Here is a 20,072-nt window from a genome sequence, read left to right as displayed (position 1 = left end):
TTTATACTTATGGAATGCTGCATATCAAATTTTGGGGAGGAAGGGAGATGCTATGCAAACATTGTCATTAGTTTTTTTTTCCCCTGAAAGCTTAAGGAAATATTGACTTTATGAAGTTGTAGCCATTGCACATAATTTATTGGCTGAGCCCAGAAATACCATCCACCAGGAACCAGCTTCAGCCCTCTGTCACTTTAATCAGACAGCCAGATGGCAAATGGATGGCAGATGATTATATTTCAATAATAACTAGCTAATATATTTAGCATGATCCCATATCATATAAAAGAGGCAATTTTGCTTCCACCGTAAAAACATTCAGATCTTTTTTTCAGATTACAAATGAAGTTTCCTTAATTAGCTTTTTTTAAAAAAAGGTTTGCTTCTATTCTAATGACCAATTGTTATAGCTTAGGGAAATCAACCTTCATGTAACAATAGATCATAGAATATGGCAGCACAGATTAAGATAAAGAAGCAACTTGCTTGAGATCTAATAACCTTTTTAGATTGAGGAGGATGTTATTGACTCTAAAGTACAGGCTTCTGGAGGTGTGACTCAGCTCCCATTGTGTCCAAGCATTATTCATTCAACAACCTTCAACAAATATTAATTGAGCACCTACTTCAGTCACGTGCTGTCCCAAGTTTCAGGGCTATACAGGGGACAGAAGAGATGAAAATACCCTTTAGGAAGTTTATAGTCCATTGGCAGAGACACGTTATAAATAACTCATTCAAACACCTGCTATAAAATTGTAAGTGCTGAGGAGACAAAATTAAGTGGAGAATGGGGAGTTCCCACAGTGGGGCCAGCTGGTTTCTCTGAAAAGAGGGACAGAGGGGGGCACTACATGCCTTTGGGCTGGGGGAGTGTGACCCAGCAAAGGAAACAGCAAGCACAAAGGGAGGAGGGACAATTAGACTTTGAATCTTAAGGTTTATGGGGTCATTTTCCCACCTTCCTGCCGCAGGGCTTGGCAGCTTAGTTTTGCGGTGAAGGGGCATTCAACTCCAGCTTTGATTGTCCGTGTTCACAAAGTTCAGTCCTATTCTCAGTCCTTGTGCCAGTCGCACTGGAGCACAGCAGTGATGTCACTGGCTTCCTGTGTCAAGCAGACCCCTCACTGTTAAGTATAGCTGTGCGGATTCCTAGCTGTTCATTGAGCAGCCGCTGACTGCCTCATCGCTATTCATGAGGAGCAGAAGGAACTAGCTCACACTTCTATTTTTGGTGCAAGGACAAGCTCTGGTCCCTAGTGAAGTTTCGAAACAGATCTCAGATATTCACAGAGGAGGAGTTCCCCATATGTTTTTGTGGAAATAGAGCTTATCTGACGTAACCACAGACCCCCAGGGTACCAATGCTTTTCATTTTGTACAAGGATCTGAATCTTTGCTTTAAATACACACACAAATAAAGTGAGAACTTGGTTAAGTAAATAATTTAAAACCATTTATAGACCATGCGAAAAATTCAGGCCAAAATGTTTGAATTTGGGCTCTGCGTAATTAGCGTGGTCTAGCTACATAACCCAGTTACTCATCTGAAGAGAAAAAAAATCGGGTTCAAGATCAAGTCCTAGGAGGGCTGCTGCATCTTTCAAAGCAGCTGTTTTCATGGGCTGTGTTGTTTACACCCAAAGGAAGAAAGAGCCATTGTAAAATATTCAGAATATTAACATGGACCTCTGAATGCAAACATGTAAAGGGCTTCTTGAGTGAATTTGACCTTCAGATTATTAACATTCATCAACCACATGGTTCAAGAGTGGATGAGTCCTCATGGTCGAGGAAGAATCTGGGACTCCTGGTGAATGGTTGATTGAAGCTAAAAGCATTTGAGATTTCAGTACAGATGCACCTTTATTGTCCCCTATTACATGTAATTAACAGCGGGTAAACCATCAAGAGTGTGCCAAGCACCACAAATCTCTCTCAAAACAGAATTTGGCAGTAAATGAGCTAGATTTAGGGACATAGATTATCACATTGATTTAATTATCTGAATGGTTGCTGCTTTCTGGAGGGTATTTCAGAATATATTTTTAAATCTACTTGATTCTTATAATTCTGTAAAGATTGAACAACCATTTTTCTAATGTGGATTGCTAATTAAAGCTTTTATCGACTTTCTTGTATTTTTGTCCAACATGCAGATTTTTTTTTTTACTATGAGCTGTAACTGAACTTGATTATACCACGCAGCTTTACTACCTATTTTCATTTACTTTTAGAAGACAGCTCACTTGAAGAGCAATTTTCTGGTACACAAATTTTGAGATAAATTCTTATAGTAATTGCTTTTTTTTCCTCTCTTCTAAAATGTAATTGGATTCAGAAAACTAAACTATTGTCAGGAAAGCTAACAAGGTTTAATGATTTGTTACTAGAACAACAACAACAAAAAAGTGATTCCAGGTAGAAAACAAATTTACTAGTAAAACCCCATCCAGGGAATAACCAGTACACATGTTTTCTCCCTTGCCATCTTTAGAATATTTCATGTCTAACCAATGAAAATGTTGTTGATTTAAGAATGTTTCTGTATGTATATTTTGTTTGGTTTTTACACAAGAAATGGGAAATTCCAAAGTAAGTTTCTACTGATAGTTGTAGAACCAACCTCTACTGACAGTTGATATTTTCTGAACCTCACAACTGACTGCTGAAACTTCATAAATATCATTTGCATGAAGGAGGAAAAAACCATCATGTGCTCCTTTCCCTCCCCTCCCCACCAGCATTCACTTAATTAGATTATAAGTCTAGTTGATGTGCCTAATGTAACACTGAACAAATTCATTAATGTATCCCCCTTATTTTATTCCCAGTAAAAATACCCGGACTTCAGACACCTTGAGCAAGCAGCAGCAAACCCTGAGGATGCATATTGACATACCCAGGGCTCAGCTCTTGATTGAAGAGAGAGACACAATGGAGACCATTGGTAAGGTGTCCTGTTTGCTGCTTTACACAATGTGGCCGCTACTGCCATGCCCTCTCTGCCTAAACCCTGAGCCACTGAAAATACTAGATATGGGAACATCTTGAATGTTACATGAGCAAACAAGTTAGAAGGTAGACAACTGCTTTGAGAACAACAAGTACCAGCAAATATGGGGGAAATGAACTTAGATAAACCACAGAGTTCACCTGGGAGAACCCCAACTCTGACCCAAGTTGGATTTTCCTCGAGAGGCTGTCCGTGCCACTCCACAGAAACAACATCTGTAATCAAGCAAGCCACGACAGGCTGCACACTAAGACCCCATCTTGGAAACCCACTTTCTGAGCTCCTCCTCAACTCCACTAAGGACTTTATTAAAGAAAACGTCTAAATTCTACAGATGTCTTTGCACAGGCCATCTTTCTCCATCCCTTGGCACCCCATAGATATCCTGTGATTGGTTTCTTTCTCACGGCTTTGGAAAAGTCCCAGTTCCCCCATTCCATGATCACAAACAGACACCTGCAGAACTTCAGCCCCTGTCTGCCCTGAACCCAGGTGTCTCGACTCCTTCTGGCCTTTTTCTACTCTAAGTCCTCTATCCACACTGCCTGCTTAGATGGTTCTATTTATTCCAGAATCAGACACCTCACGTTGCCATTGCTGCAATGATCAGAAGAATAGCTAACATTTATTAAGAGCTTATTGGGCTTCCTTGATGGCAGTGGTAAAGAATACCCAGGTTCAATCCCTGAGTCAGGAAGATCCCCTGGAAAAGGAAATGGCAACACACTCCAGTATTCTTTCCTGGAAAATTCCATGACCAGAGGATCCTGGCAGGTGGCATCCATGGGGTCACAAAAGAGTTGGACATGACTAAGCATACAGAGGGAACAGGGAAATATGGACGAACAAGTAGAGTCCCCGATCTTGCCCCTAGAGTCTCCCTAAATACATGAGGCTCCCTTCTGAAGTTTACTAGTTAGGTCCTTGTATCACTCAGATGTGTCTGACTCTTTGCAACCCTATGGACTGTAGCCCACCAGGCTCCTCTGTCTATGGGATTCTTGAGGTAAGAATACTGGAGTGGGTTGCCTTGGTCCTTAGAGCATCCCAATTATACTGGGTTGTTTAAATATGGCTATTAAATCCTTGGGCTTCCCAGGTGGTGCTAGTGGTAAAGAATCCACCTGCCAGTGCAGGAGACACAGGAGATGTGGGTTCGATCCCTGGCTTGGAAAGATCCCCTGAAGAAGGAAATGGCAACCCACTCCAGTATCCTTGCCTGGGAAATCCCATGGACAGAGGAGCCTGGTGGGCTACAGTCCATGGGGTCACAGAGAGTTGAACATGACTTAGTCACTAAACAACAATAAGAATAATTAAGAGCTCTTTAAACATCACATCCTTTATATGTACTTTATGTGCATTTATTTAACTCATTCCTCTCAATGCACATAGGAAAACTCCTTAGGAACAGGGACTTCAAGAAGTTCTGTAGCTTGAAGGTCACACGGACAGGAGCGGAACCGGAGCAGAGCCCCCTCCTGGCCCCCTGCTTCACCTTCGGTGGCTGTCACCTGCTTCCATATCAACAAGGCTACCTCCCAGAACCCCTCCCCTTAGAAGTATGGCTGGACCCCCCTGGTATCCATGGAAACAGACTCTGAGGCAGGTTTCCTAGGCTGCCCCTTTTCAAACTTCACTCTGTGTTTGTTCTGGAAGATGTTTGTTGGCACTCCATCCCAGGACAACCTTTCTCTGTGGTTTGACTAAAGAGACCCACCTCCTGGCATGGACCCTTGATCCCTCCTGCCAGGAAGACAGTTTTAACAGGCCAGAACCCTCCGTAGCCCTTGTCCCCAACCTGCCCTGTATTGTCTCTAATAGAAGAGCAGAAATATCTGACCTCGTGGCTCCTAAATTCTGAGGCCTGGGCTGCTGTTGCTGGATTCAAGGTTGCTTCAGGCATAACATCACTTAGCACAGCTCGGTCAAGTCCAAGGTGGTGGCCCTCGATCAAATACTGCCGTGTTATCTGAGGACCCATCCTGAAGTACCTGAGATTTCATCAGTTGGCTCAGATCAGGCAAGGCTCCGTGTGTGGCTTCTCATGACCTTTCCCATAGTATATACGGAATCTCTTTTATCAAACCTCGTGAACTGAGCTTTAAAACTAAGATTTCCTTAAAATAGATAATTAACAAGGGCCTACTATATAGCACAGGCAACTCTGCTCATAACTCTGTAATTACCCTCACAGGAAAAGAATCTGAAAAGGACTGGATATGTGTCTGTAAGTGAATGACTTTGCTGTACACCTGAAGCTAGCTAGTATAAATCAACTATACTCCAAGATAAAATAAAAATTAAATTTAAGGAAAACCCCTAAGATTTCCTTTCAAGCATCAGTTCAGAAATCAAATTGTAACTCCTTTGACTTTATAATACAAAGACAACATTTGCTAACGATTCCTCACTAGACTTAATAATTCTACCTACGGCTGATAAAATAGGTCACTGGGCGGATCCTGGGAGTGGTGTGTCACCTCCCAGTAGCTGGTCACTGTCGACCCAACAGCAGAGAAAGGTCTGCCTGCCGCTTCTGTACATAGCAATGACCCTTCGCCCGAGATGCACCATAACTGTGGCAGGATCATCCATCACCAAGAGTCGTTTACCTCCCAGTGGCACCTGACAGTTGGTTGATGGCATTTTCTAGTTATTGAGGACGTAGAGATGTTGCCTGGAGACTCCCATGGACAGAAGAGCCTGGAGGGCTGCAGTCCATGGGGTCGCTAAGAGTCGGACAACACTCAGCGACTTCACTTTCACTTTTCACTTTCATGCATTGGAGGAGGAAATGGCAACCCACTCCAGTGTTCTTGCCTGGAGAATCCCAGGGACGGAGGAGCCTGGTGGGCTGCCATCTATGGGGTCGCACAGAGTCGGACATGACTGAAGCGACTTAGCAGCACCAGCAGAAATGTGATGCTTTCAAACGCTCTGGGCTCTGCCTACAAGGATCTGATATGGGAGTGCCATTAATTTCTAGCCGGAATGGATGGCCAACCTCAAAAACAGACAGGCACTTGAAATGCCCCATTAAAACTGCACACCCAGCCCTGCAGGTCCTCTGTATGTTCTTAGCAGGCCTGCGTGTTAGAAGCCACAGCAGTGTTAGGGATCTAAACAAAGGTAGGTGTGGGGCCTCTGATACTGGTCCAGTCATAAGAACCTGTCTCCAGGGGAAGGCAGCCCTGTTAGAGGGTGGAGAGGTGGATGCTGAGTCCTGGCTCCCATCGTAGCACCAGCCTGGCTACACTGTATGCTGGGTGCCACCAACCTCCTGGCAGTCCTTCCTATGTTTTTCTGCCAAGAAATCTTATTCTGACTTCAAGAGGTTTTCCTCTCCTGCCAGAGCCTGAGTAATTTGATTTTGTAAGGTTCGTTCTGTTCAGAGCCTTTTTTGGACACAGATGTCTAGCTGTGTTGTTTATGACTTTCTTATCACTGTTCCATGTTAAGGCAGCTGCGACGTGGTCCTGGCTGACTGATATATGCATATGAACATCACCTCAGCCCGTGGTACCTGAAAATGTATGAAAAATCCAAATACCCTAGTCAAAGTATCCCTCAAAGTCAAAAAACTCTTAGGAAAATGAGAAAATTATTACCACAACGAAGTAGTGAAAATCTGAGACAGACCAGCGGTAACACACATCCTGACCACCTGCCCCTCCTCCCAAAGCATAAAATGCTCTGAATCCATCTGTGTCCGGACTTCCCTAACCTTCAAGTGTCTGAACCAGTAGGATCTGGGAAGTCTGACAAGTGAGTCATTTTGAGAAGTCAATTACAGAATGCAGGAGAGTCCCTGGAGCTCTGAAGTGAGAAGGCAAATATACCCCAGAACAGTTAAAAGCAAGGAATCAGGATACCGAGAAGACTGGCCCTTCTCTTCCCCTCCCACCATGCCCATCCTGAACATTCACCATCACCCCAGGACAGACCACCGCAGAGCAGTTTTTCTTGTACCACAAACAGAAATAGGGATGGACCACAAACTGCTTATTTACAATAGCAGCCCCATTCCTCTGCGATACTGACAAAGCTGGTGGTGTCTCAGGCGAGCTTTTGACAAACACATAAACCCCAAACTCTGTTAAATGGACAGCCACCCAATAGGCCTCCCCAGATCAGTGTGTGCTTAATGAGAAGAAACCAGGAGAGACAGGAAGCCTTTCTCCATGGTCATTCTCTTTAAGACGTGCTCCTTAAAGAAGGAAAACCAATTTTTTGCGTCCTAGAGTCATTCTAATTCAGTGCTTGAATATTTTTTGTTTTTGCTGGTTGAGATGAGGTTCTTGTTGCTGTGGCTGTTAACAATAAAGTGGAATCTGGAGGGGGAGAATTGGTACAGATGAGCCTATTTCCAGGGAAGGAATAGAGAGGCAGGCATAAAGAACAGACATGTAGACACAGAGTGGGGAAGGGGCGGGACAGACTGGGAGAGCAGGAATGACATTCACACTCTGCCAAGTGTAAAATAGACAGCTAGTAGGAGCCTGCTGTGTAGCATGGGGAGCTCAACTCCGTGCTCTGTGATGACCCAGAGGGGTGGAACGGGGGTGATGGGACGGAGGTCCAAGAGGGAAGAGATATATGTATACATATAGCTTCACTTCACTGTACACTTCACGGTACAGCAGAAACTAACATAACATTGTAAAGAATTTATACTTTCATAAAAATTTTAAAATTAAAAAAAAAAAATAATGCAAGTACTAAGGAGAGAAGCGGCCAGGAAGTCCCTAACTGGGGATAATCATGTCTGGTTTCCTGTATCTCCACTGCTCTGCAGATGATCGCTCCACAGTCCTGTTGACAGATGCTGACTTCGGAGAGGCCGCGAAACAGAAGTCCCTGACAGTGACACACACGGTCCATTACCAATCGGTGTCGCAGGCCACGGGGCCCTTGGTGGATGTTTCAGACGCTCGGCCAGGAACCAGTGAGTGGGTCAAACGTCATTTAAACTGTGTAGCTGTGGTCAGTGCTGAGAAGGCATCCGTGGTCCATCCCTATGCAGTAAAGCGTGGGGCTTCTTAACTCTCTGCCTGAGAAACAGATATGTGTAATGACGTCTTTGACTGGGAGACTGAGTTTGTATTGTTTGATCTTAGCTGTCATTAAAATTGTGTTGGCTGAGGGACTTCTCTTGTGGTCCAGGGGTTAAGACTATGCATTCCGGTTCAGGGGTGCAGATGTGATTCCTGGTCGGGGAGCTAAGATTCCACATGCCTTGTGGCCAAAAATCCAAAATATAAAACAGAAGCAATATTGTAACAGACTTAACAAAAACTTTAAAAATGCTCCAAATCAAACAAATCTTTTAAAAAGTTATATCAACTAAAGCCAGTAACTCTTGGTTTACTATGAAAGTGTTAGAAATTTCAGGTCAACTTATTAATATTTTTTTAATTTAGACAACACAGGGAAAGAAGAAATTGGTTAACCTTAGTGAGCATCTACTCTGTGCCAGGGTTGGGATAAAAAGACTGATGTCATATTTTTATCTTTACAACAACCCTGCAAGGTAGCTACTTACACAGCAGCTCTCAGAGCCCCCATTTTATGAGTGAAGAAACAGCCCAAAATTATACACGTACTCTGTAGCAAAACCCAGATTGAGCTGTGGGTCTGTCTGTCCTCCAAGCTTATGGTTTTCTCCTGAACCACTGTTTGAAAAAAACATAATTCTGTTTAATCTAGGGATTGTGTTTGGTTTAATTATTAATATTTTACTCCATGTTATATGGAAATTAATTACTGCAATGAAATTAAATCCCCTAATATGTATCTAAAGCTTATTAATTAGATATTCTGGTTCCTTCATAATTGAAATTGTTTGGATGCCCAGATTACTATCTTTTCAGAAGCTTTGATGTCTAGCTTTTAAATCATTAATCACTCTCTTTGCAGAAATTTACATTCTCCAAGTAGAGTGCTATAATTAGAAAAATAAATATTACAATGTAAAAAGCTATTTTTTATAATGTCTGACTTGTAAAGCATTTGTGAAATGTACTGAGCTTCATGAAGCAAACTGGTTGATTCCTAAATAACATCACACTATGCAAGAAAACAGTGCTAGCAGTTACTGAAATTCACTTGAAAAAAATGTTTTCAAGAACATTCTAAATGAGTCTTTTATTCCTCCTCTCTATGTCACCTCACATCCTTCCTTCTCTGATGATATGAGTACTTTCTGAAGACATGAGTGAGGATCAGCTTTGTGAAGGAATATATAGGATTAAGAGACTTGCTTTTAAAAATTGCTCCTGGGTCCTTGACATTCTCCCCAGCTACAAACTTTTCCATCACAATCCTCCCTAGTCTGCTTCTGGCGACTTCAGGACCCTGCACTACATGGACGGCTGTCTGAACCACTTCAGCCAGTTCAGTTACTCAGTCGTGTACAACTCTTTATGACTCCATGGACTGTAGCACACCAGGCCTCCCTGTCCATCACCAGCTCCTGGAGCCTACCCAAACTCATGTCCATTGAGTCAGTGATGCTGTCCAACCATCTCATCCTCTGTCTTTCCCTTCTCCTCCTGCCGCAATCTTTCCCAGCATCAGGGTCTTTTCCAATGGGTCAGTTCTTCACACCAGGTGGCCAAAGTATTGGAGTTTCAGCTTCAGCATTAGTTCTTCCAAAGAATATTCAGGACTGATCTCCTCTAGGATGGACAGGTTGGACCTCCTTGCTGTCCAAGGGACTCTCAAGAGTCTTCTCCAACACCACAGTTCAAAAGCATCAATTCTTCAGCACTCAGCTTTCTTTATAGTCAAATTCTCACATCCATACTTGACTACTGCAAAAACCATAGCTTTGACTAGATGGGCCTCTGTTGGCAAAGTAATGTCTCTGCTTTTTAATATGCTGTCTAGGTTGGTCATAACTTTGCTTCCAAGGAGCAAGCATCTTTTAATTTCATGGTTGCAGTCACCATCTGCAGTGATTCTGGAACCTCCCCAAAATAAAGTCTCCCACTATTTCCTTTGTTTCCCATCTATTTGCCACAAAGTGATGGGACCAGATGCCATGATCTTAGTTTTCTGAATGTTGAGTTTTAAGTCAACTTTTTCACTCTCCTCTTTCACTTTCATCGTAAGGCTCTTTAGTTCTTCGCTTTCTGCCATAAGGGTGGTGTCATCTGCATATCTGAGGTTATTGATATTTCTCCGGTGATCTTGATTCCAGCTTGTGTTTCATCCAGCCCAGCATGTCTCATGATGTACTCTGCATATAAGTTAAATAAGCAGGGTGACAATATACAGCCTTGATGGACTCATTTTCCTATTTGGAACCAGTCTGTTGTTCCATGTCCAGTTCTAACTGTTGCCTCTTGGCCTGCTTACAGGTTTCTCAAGAGGCAGGTCAGGTGGTCTGGTATTCTCATCTCTTTCAGAATTTTCCACAGTTTATTGTGATCCACACAGTCAAAGGCTTTGGCATAGTCAAGAAAGCAAAAATAAATGTTTTTCTGGAACTCTCTTGCTTTTTCCATGATCCAACGGATGTTGGCAATTTGATCTCATTCTTCTGCCTTTTCTAGGGCTTTTCAACTTAGGGCTATTCAACCCCAGAAAGATTATAGATCCCGGGGACTTCCATTAGTGGATCCCTGACCTCAGCAAGCCTTTGTTAATGGAGACCTGAGGAGGAGGGTAGGAAAGAGGGAGGGGACATAGGACATTGCCCCAGTCTTCTGTATGCATCAGAATTACCCAGGGTGCCCGTTTAAAATACTCATTCCAGGCCTCCACCTCCAAGGATTCTGAGCTGCTTTGTCTAGGGTGGGGCCAGGGACTCTACATTATAACAACCACTCTGGGTGATTGTGATGCTGATTGTCTGGACTGATTCTTGAGAAACACTTCCCCAGGTGTTAGGCGTGATCCTGGAGCGCAGAGGAGGTGTCTACCATGGCTCTGCGGTGCAGGAGCCTCAAGCCTGCCAGGCTCGTGGCACAGCATCCTCCCTGCTCACCAGATGAAGAACCAGCATTTCTAGCTCCATGTCAATGCTCAACTACCAGAGATGCACAAGGGCTAGTCATCAAAGGTTAAGACTGGAAAGGAGGCCAGTGCAACTAAAGCACAGGGAGCCTGCTAGCTGCTCAGTCAGTCCAAGAACAAGGGAAGACTGACCTGGCAGCTTTCAGAATATCCACACAGACCTGCATCAGAGCCACTAGCAGGAGCTCCGACAAGTGAGAGGGCAGTGGCAGGCAAGAGGCTGGTGGAAGGAGGGAGATGGAAGCTGGTGGAAGGGGCACAGTGGTGTCTCTCATGGCCTCATGGCTTTCGCGGTGTAAGCACAGTGGGGGAGCATTAAGGATTCCTTCATTCAACTCAGAAGGATTTATGAAGATGTTAGTTACTTCACATATGGCCCAGTGCTCAGGGATGGGGGTGCATCATAAAACACAGAAAGACTTTCACTTCCTCTGAGTGGAGGAAGTCAATGTGAAACAAGGAATGAAAGCATTTTTCATTTATCAGTAAGTCTTCCTCAGCGATCAGTGCAAAGAAACAGAGGAAAACAATAGAATGGGAAAGACTAGAGATCGCTTCAAGAAAATCAGAGGTACCAAGGGAACATTTCATGCAAAGATGGGCACAATAAAGGACAGAAATGGTATGGACCTAACAGAGGCAGAAGATATTAAGAAGAGGTGGCAAGAATACACAGAAGAATTATACAAAAAAGATCTTCACGACCCACATAACCACAGTGGTGTGATCACTTACCTAGAGCCAGACATCCTGGAGTGTGAAGTGTAGTGAGCCTTAGGAAGCATCACTACGAACAAAGCTAGTGGAGGTAATGGATTTCCAGTTAAGCTACTTCAAATCCTAAAAGATGATGCTGTGAAAGTGCTGCACTCAATATGCCAGCAAGTTTGGAAAACTCAGCAGTGGCCACAGGACTGGAAAAGGTCAGTTTTCATTCCAATCCCAAAGAAAGGCAATTCCAAAGAATGCTCAAACTACTGCACAATTGCACTCACCTCACATGCTAGTAATGTTCAAAATTCTCCAAGCCAGGCTTCAACAATACATGAGCTGTGAACTTTCAGATGTTCAAGCTGGATTTAGAAAAGGCAGAGGAACCAGAGATCAAATTTCTAACATACGTTGATCATCAACAAAGCAAGAGAGTTCCAGAAAAACATCTACTTCTGCTTTGTTGACTATACCAAAGCCTTTGACTGTGTGGATCACAATAAACTGTGGAAAATTCTGAAAGAGATGGGAATACCAGACCACCTGACCTGCCTCCTGATAAATCTGTATGCAGGTCAAGAAACAACAGTTAGAACTGGACGTGGAACAACAGACTGGTTCCAAATTGGGAAAGGAGTTTGTCAAGGCTGTATATTGTCACCCTGTTTATTTAACTTATATGAAGAGTACATCATGAGACATGCTGAGCTGGATGAAGCACAAGCTAGAATCAAGATCACTGGAGAAATATCAATAACCTCAGATATGTAAATGATACCACTCTTATGGCAGAAAGTGAAGAAGAACTAAAGAGCCTCTTGATGAAAGTGAAAGAGGAGAGTGAAAAAACTGGCTTAAAACTCAACATTCACGTTTATACCTGTGGTGGATTCATGTTGATATATGGCAAAACCAATACAATATTGTAAAGCTAAAAAATTAAAAAAAAAAAACCTCAATATTCAGAAAACTAAGATCATGGCATCTGGTCCCATCACTTTGTGGCAAATAGATGGGAAACAATGGAAATAGTGGGAGACTTTATTTTGGGGGGTTCCAGAATCACTGCAGATGGTGACTGCAGCCATGAAATTAAAAGATGCTTGCTCCTTGGAAGAAAAGTTATGACCAACCTAGACAGCATATTAAAAAGCAGAGACATTACTTTGCCAACAAAGGTCCGTCTAGTCAAAGCTACGGTTTTTGCAGTAGTCATGTATGGATGTGAGAGTTGGACTATAAAGAAAGCTGAATGCCAAAGAATTGATGCTTTTGAACTATGATATTGGAGAAGGCTCTTGAGAGTTTCTTGGACTGCAAGGCGATCCAACCAGTCCATCCTAAAGAAAATCAGTCCTGAATATTCACTGGAAGGACTGATGCTGAAGCTGAAACTCCAATACTTTGGCCACCTGGTGTGAAGAAGTGACTCATTGGAAAAGACCCTGATGCTGGGAAAGATTGAAGACAGGAGGAGAAGGGGAAAACAGGATGAGATGGTTGGATGGCATCACCAACTCAAAGGACATGAGTTTGAGCAAGCTCTGGGAGTTGGTGATGGACAGGGATGCCTGGTATGCTGCAGTCCATGGGGTCGTAAAGAGTTGGACACAACTGAGTGACTGAACTGAACTGAACTCAACAAGGAAAAATTAGAACAGCATGATGGGATGATGAGTCAGCAGTGGGGTTATGGGGACCAGGCAGGATTTGCAGTTAGAAGTGTTTCTATGTACACAGTCGCATCCTCCCTCCACCCCCAACCCCCAGGGCCAGGAGTGATTGCATCCATGAAATTAAAAGACACTTACTCCTTGTAAGGAAAGTTATGACCAATCTAGATAGCATATTAAAAAGCAGAGATACTACTTTGCCAACAAAGGTCCGCCTAGTCAAGGCTATGGTTTTTCCAGTGGTCATGTATGGATGTGAGAGTTGGACTGTGAAGAAAGCTGAGCACCAAAGAATTGATGCTTTTGAAGTGGTGTTGGAGAAGACTCTTGAGAGTACCTTGGACTGCAAGGAGATCCAACCAGTCCATCCTAAAGGAGATCAGTCCTGGGTGTTCATTGGAAGGACTGATGCTAAAGCTCAAACTCTAATACTTTGGCCACTTCATGCAAAGAGTAGACTCATTGGAAAAGACTCTGATGCTGGGAGGGATTGGGGCAGGAGGAGAAGGGGATGACAGAGGATGAAATGGCTGGATGGCATCACCAACTCGATGGACATGAGTTTGAGTAAACTCCGGGAGTTGGTGATAGACAGGGAGGCCTGTCGTGCTGCGATTCATGGGGTCGAAAAGAGTCAACACAACTGAGCGACTGAACTGAAGGTAGCTCAAATGGTAAAGAATCTACCTGCAATGCAGGAGACCTGGGCTCGATCCCTGGGTTGGGAAGATACCCTGGCGAAGAACATGACATTCCACTCCAGTATTCTTGCCTGAAGAATTCCATGGACAGAGGATCCTGGGAGGCTACAGTCCCTAGAGTCGCAACTGAGCAAGTAACACTTTCTTTTTCTCCAGAGTTATCATTACTTTGGGGAACCTGAATACACTTTTTTACTTACGAGAGTGCAAGGGTACAAAGATGTGTGATCACTGTTAGAGATCACTCAGGTGTGTTTTGTCATATTTACCTGGACATCATGCATCCATTGTCACTCATTCTTTCATGCAAAGAGTGTTCACCAAGCAGCCCAGGCACATGCAGGGCTGGACTAGTAGACAAATAAGACATGTCCCCCTGCACCCCTCACCTCTGTCACCCCTAGTTACTACCAGTCAGTGCCTTTCTGCATTCCTGGCATTCTCCAGCATCTTATGCTGTTGTTTTTGTTCCGTCGCTAAATTGTGTCCAATTCTTTGTGACGCCACAGTTGGCAACAACCTAGGCTCCACTGTCCAACATCTAGTTCTGTGATTTTTCATGGCTATTTCCTGTCAAGTTCTCTAAAGTGAATTTCTAGCCTTCCTGGTCCACCTACCAAATCTCCCATCATCATCTTCATTAAACAGGATGCTCTCCATCCCTGGTCAAGTGTTTGTCACTCAGGAATCATGGGTTCAGTCCCAGGTTGGTTGATAACTCCCACATGCCTGCAGTTCACTAGCTGGTTAATCTCACTCACATCTCTCGACAGTGTTGATGGGGGGTGAGGTCATCACCCCAGTCCCAGAGAGGAAGGCAGTGGGCACTTGATGAGGTCACAGCCCTCAAGGAGTGATGCTGGACCAGTTTCAGAGGAGCTCATCCCAAAACCCCATTCTTAACCCCTCCACACTGCCTCTAAGCAGAGACGATGCTTCCAATAGGACCTCTAGGGAGGAAAGTCACTTCCCATATATATAAAATAAGAAGAGTTTACAACATGGATTGAATCTTTCCTGTTGTGACTTAAAAAAAAAAAAATGTGCCACGCTCCATCACCTATCCTGGTACTCAACGTAGAGTGGAAAAGTACCTGATGGGGATGAAGAGTCTAGGGTGTGAATCATAAATATTTATTCATTAAATGATAGGAATATTCAGCCCCTTCCTCATTACATTCTCTCTATGAGACAACTGGTAAATTCATCCTACAAAGCCGAGGCCTCAGCATCTGAAAAAGTCAAAAACCAGTGGCAGGGAGTAAAAGCCGATTAATCCCACAATTGCGGTCCACATGGCATGTTTTATAACCTTATTATCTGCCAAATCCTCTCTTATCCCAAGTTCAAGATAATTAAAATAATTTGATTCAATGGGCAGAAGCTTAATAATTCCAGTTCAGACCTGATGTTGAAAGGCCAAGAGTTATTTATATCACTTACAGCCTATCATTGATTGCTTAGCAAGCATGGTACCTCATCACTGGAATTTATTTATAATGTTGAGGTCCCAGATAAACTACTTTCCATGCAGAGGCAGTAAACCCCAACATTTATTTGGTTAATAGATTAACTAGGAAGATGTACAAAGGAGATTACTGAGTGGAACCCAAGTAAGGTTTTTGTTTTAGCTGCTATCTTAGAAACTGTCTTACAGAAAAGTTCAGTTCAGGTCAGAAAACTTGATTAAAAAATGTGTCAACCCCTCTGTAGTATTCTACAGAGTAGTATTCTCTGTAGTATACAGAGACAATTTTGCCCATAGGATGCTTGCTTAGAGCAGGACAAACTGCAGTTCAAAAAGTAATATCATGACCTATATTCCCAACATTATCAGGCCACTGGTAAAGCTGTCTTCATCTAGGGAAAAAAAAAAAAATGATAATGGACAAAATTAACTGGAAAAGACTTCTGGCTTGAATAGTGCAACGTGACCATAGAACTTTCCAGATAGAGTGATCTTACTGGTGAAAGGGGTCCGTGGGAGTGAAGGTTTCTCTCTGGCCCACCGTTGGTGGGTGAGCTTGGCAGGAGGAAGCTCACAGGTGTGGGGTTTGGGGAGTTTGAGGAAATTGTGTCCTGGAATTGAGACTCTAAAGCTGACCCCTTTTTCCACAAGCATCCACACCAGGAGTAAACCTGATCCATAGCTGCACCAACAAGCAGTTTAAAGAATAAAAATAAGAACCCTCAAAACTTATGTAAGGGACTGGGTAATTTTCTGGAAAAGATTCATTAGCATTTAAATAACAAGCTCCACTATTTAAGCTCAACTTATCATGTTGACAGTGCCTGGGAGACATGCAGCCTCCTACCGGGAGAAGGTTTTTCTGTCTCTTTGAGGACCTCTCTCCTAGCATTTAGGCAGAGAAACCCAATTATCACTCATACCTTTCTGTCCAGAGAGCTTGGCGCTCCAGCATAACTCATTTACATTCTAATCAAGGCCCCCAAAAATCCTCCAATAAAGTCGTCCGCGGAATTTTGCAAGTAACGGATGAAATGTGTCTGAAAATCAATGCCCCAGAGAATTATGCACCAAGACGGAGCATTTTGATGATCCAGGAAATCTTAAAATATATCGACCGAGCTGCCATCTTTATGCTTCTCTGCAATGTTGTAGAATGATGGATTAGATTCCAAGTCTGATAACTGGAGACTGGCAAAAAGGAAAATCCCCCACTTTAAAAGAAAGTCATTTCACCACTTTCAAGTGTCGTGCCCCATGACCCAGCATGGAATTATAAACAATCTAGTGTCACGCAGACACCGTGCCTGACTCTTAGGAGTCCGGCTGAGGACACGCTTGGCCAAGTAATGGGCAGTCTTGGACTGACAGGTAGGGTCTTGAGTTCTGTTCTTATCACTTAATAGCTGTATCACTTCTCTCTGAGCTTCCATCGCCTCAATTGTAAAGTGACTCTGGGCTGCACGTATTCATCCAAGGTAGTCTGTGTCCAGAGATCATGGCGGGCTCTCAGTTAATTTTGGATGATCCCAGGATGTACACCCTTACTCTGTCCTGCAGAGACTTGGAGGCTCAGGAGCGTCATGAGTCCATGTCATCAGGCCACAGGCTGTCCCTCTGTTTTTTGTTCTTTAGAAAGTGCTCCATTAGTGATAAGCAGTCATCACAGATGGCAGTGTAGAGAGGTAGCCAGATCATTTTTGAAATAGAACTGCCTAAAATTCCTCTTTGAAAAGCAGAGAATTCAAAAATGGAGAAGGACCCTATGTTGCCTTCAGGATGGAGCCCCAGAAAAATCATGCCAGTAACTGGGCCTCTCCATTTTCCACAGAATTCCAGTGTCCAACACTCTGTGCTGTTGGACCATCTTTTTTTTCTTAGCTAAGAGTTGAGCTAAGAACTCAGTCTACCCACTTGACCTCTTGCCTCTGTTTCCAGACTTAGAGATGATGAAACCCACCTGGCTTCAGCCTGTGTGTCCATAAATCTCTGTGTTTCTGAAGATGGCAGAGCCGGGACATCCAAACATGCATGAACCCTTTGTTCTCCACATTGAATCACCCAAGTCATCGTCAGAGTTCAGACAATCATGTTGAAGAGATGCTGCCATATGCAAAGGGATAAGAGAGTATTTGGACAAAAATGGATCTTCCCTCTTCTGCTGCTCTAGAGCATTGCAATTTAGTTGATGAACAACAGTCATACTTGAGGCAGTGAGTTAATATTAGACAGCAATCTATATAGGAGACCCCTGCTTCCTTTCCTAGAGCTGCTGTTAAAAACATGTCACAAACTGCCTGGCTTTTTTTTTCTTTTTTGGTTTGGCTTTAAAGAACCAGAATTGATGTTCTCACAGTCCCACTAGCAACAGGTCCAAAATCAAGGTGTCAGCAGGCCACACCCGTTCTAAAGCTGGTAGGGGAGGTCCCTTCCTTGCCCCTTCCCAGTGTGTGGTGGTGGTCTCCGAGCTCCTCAGTCCAGCTGTGACCGTTGATCTCTGCCTCCATCACCCTCTCCTCCTTGTCCATCTCCTTGTCTTATAAGGATGCCAGATATGTTAGCTCCAGAAGGCACCCTACTCCAGGCTGGCCTCATCTGAACTAATAGCAAAACAGTGACCCTACTTCTAAATATGATCACCAGCTGAGGTTGCAGGCTCAGGATGTGGACTTATGAATCTTTTTGAGGGAACAGAGTTCAACCTGTAAGAATACCTGGAGGTAATACTGTAGCAAGGAAGCCCCATTAGAGCATACGCGGTCCAACTCTCTCCTTTTACAGAAGGTGGTGATTCTTAGGAAGTTTAAGTGATATGAGGGGTGTCATGAAACGATTACGAGCCCAGAGAAAGACTCAAATTCATAACCCCTGAGTCCAAATCTGATGTTCTTTCTCTACAGGGATTGTTTAAGTGCTTAAGTATCATATGAATGCTTCAGACCCTAGGGGAAAGGAAACCAATGCTCCAGACAGGGCAATCAGAGAGAGCTCCCTGGAGGCAGCGTGAGTGGATCATAGAGCTGAATAGGGAGCACCCCACTCCACACCTTGATCACAGCCGACCACCCTCCCAAAGACAAACATAGACTTTGTTCTGGTTCTTCCCAGATCCCACCACCAGGAGGAATGCCAAGGCTGGGCCCACGGCGAGGAACCGGTATGCCAGCCAGTGGACCCTCAACAGACCCCACCCCACCGTTTCAACACACACCCTCACCACCGACTGGAGGCTGCCAACACCCAGGGCCGCAGGCTCAATGGACAAGGAGAGTGACAGCTACAGCGTCAGCCCCTCACAAGACACAGGTAGGGCCTGCCTGCCTCCTCCTCCCTGAATCAGCAGGACTACACTCTGAGTTTCAGGGCCCTACCTGCACCCTTTCAAGGTCACTTTCAGCTTGCTGGACCATTGACCTGACGGGTACCGATGAAGCTGTACTTCATTGGCCAAATCTAGGGTCCAGCAAAGTCCGCAAAGCAAAACCAAAGGAATCTATGTTGCAGGCATCCCGAATCTCAGACTCACACTGCTCCCTCTGCCCTTCACTCCTGCCCTGCTGAGAGAAACACAGAAGTTTCTAAGTGTTCTCCATGATTACAATCACCCTGATTATACCTTGAGGGTGTGTGGCCCACTCCCCTCTCCAGGATTAAGACTGGAATTGGAGTTGCATGACAAGGTCACAGCACCCTGGATGGGGAACATGGCTGATCCATTTGACAAGGAAACAGGGCTTGATTATCTGTCTGTTCCACTCGCCAAGACCTCACCCTAGAGGGAAGACAGAGCCTAAGAATAGCACTGGGTTGCCCACTCTCCCTCCAATCTAAAATTTTGAAAAGAAATTCTATCTAAACTTAATAGCTGTAGGAAATTTTCATACTCATTTTCTTTTGTTCTGGATGATAGACTTCAAAAATAGTCTTCCAGAGGTGGAGCATCACCACGTACATTTATTTTTATGGCAGTTATTTCTCTTACAAGAACCTCAGAGTTCCACTGAGGTGACTTCAGAACTTTTGAGTGGGTTTAAAATGTAGAGAGCCCTCTTACCCAAGATGTACCTTTTAGGGTTCTGGCAGTCTCTGGTCCCCATAAAGGGTGAGCCTTAAACACAAAGGATGTGCCCCAGGGTTTAGCTGCAATTCTGCCTAGTGACCAATTCCATGCAGTTACATGTTCATTGCTAAGGACTGGCCTGTATTCCTGCCCCACAGAGGCCAGAGGAGCTGAACACAGAGCTCAGATCATTCCTGACAGTGAAAGTGTCGCTGTGGCCCAGGAAGACTTGCAGAGCAGGAAGGGGAGCTGCTGTTCATGCATATTGCATTCCCACCTGTATTGAATCCGCCTGCAATGCAGGAGACATGGGTTTGATCCCTGAGCTGGGAAGATCCACTGGAGGAGGAAATAGCAACCAACTCCAGTATTCTTGCCTGGAGAATCCCATGGACAGAGAAGCCTGGTGGGCTATAGTACA

General features: G+C 44.0%; 1 protein-coding gene across 1 annotated transcript in view; it reads left to right on the top strand.

The window, feature by feature from the left end:
• The window catches only part of DSCAM (DS cell adhesion molecule), a 283,047-nt gene that overhangs the window by 245,142 nt on the left and 17,833 nt on the right, over positions 1 to 20,072 (top strand). Inside the window, exons 22-24 of the mRNA XM_045165314.1 lie at positions 2,835 to 2,950; positions 7,815 to 7,964; positions 18,700 to 18,897. Of these exons, the coding sequence (XP_045021249.1) occupies positions 2,835 to 2,950; positions 7,815 to 7,964; positions 18,700 to 18,897 (464 nt within the window). The remainder of the gene's footprint in view (positions 1 to 2,834; positions 2,951 to 7,814; positions 7,965 to 18,699; positions 18,898 to 20,072) is intronic.

The sequence above is a fragment of the Bubalus bubalis genome, chromosome 1 (assembly GCF_019923935.1).
Source record: "Bubalus bubalis isolate 160015118507 breed Murrah chromosome 1, NDDB_SH_1, whole genome shotgun sequence".
In the NCBI taxonomy this organism is placed as follows: Eukaryota; Metazoa; Chordata; class Mammalia; order Artiodactyla; family Bovidae; genus Bubalus; species Bubalus bubalis.
Note: the sequence above shows the minus strand (reverse complement) of the source record. Positions and strands in the feature narration are given on the sequence as shown.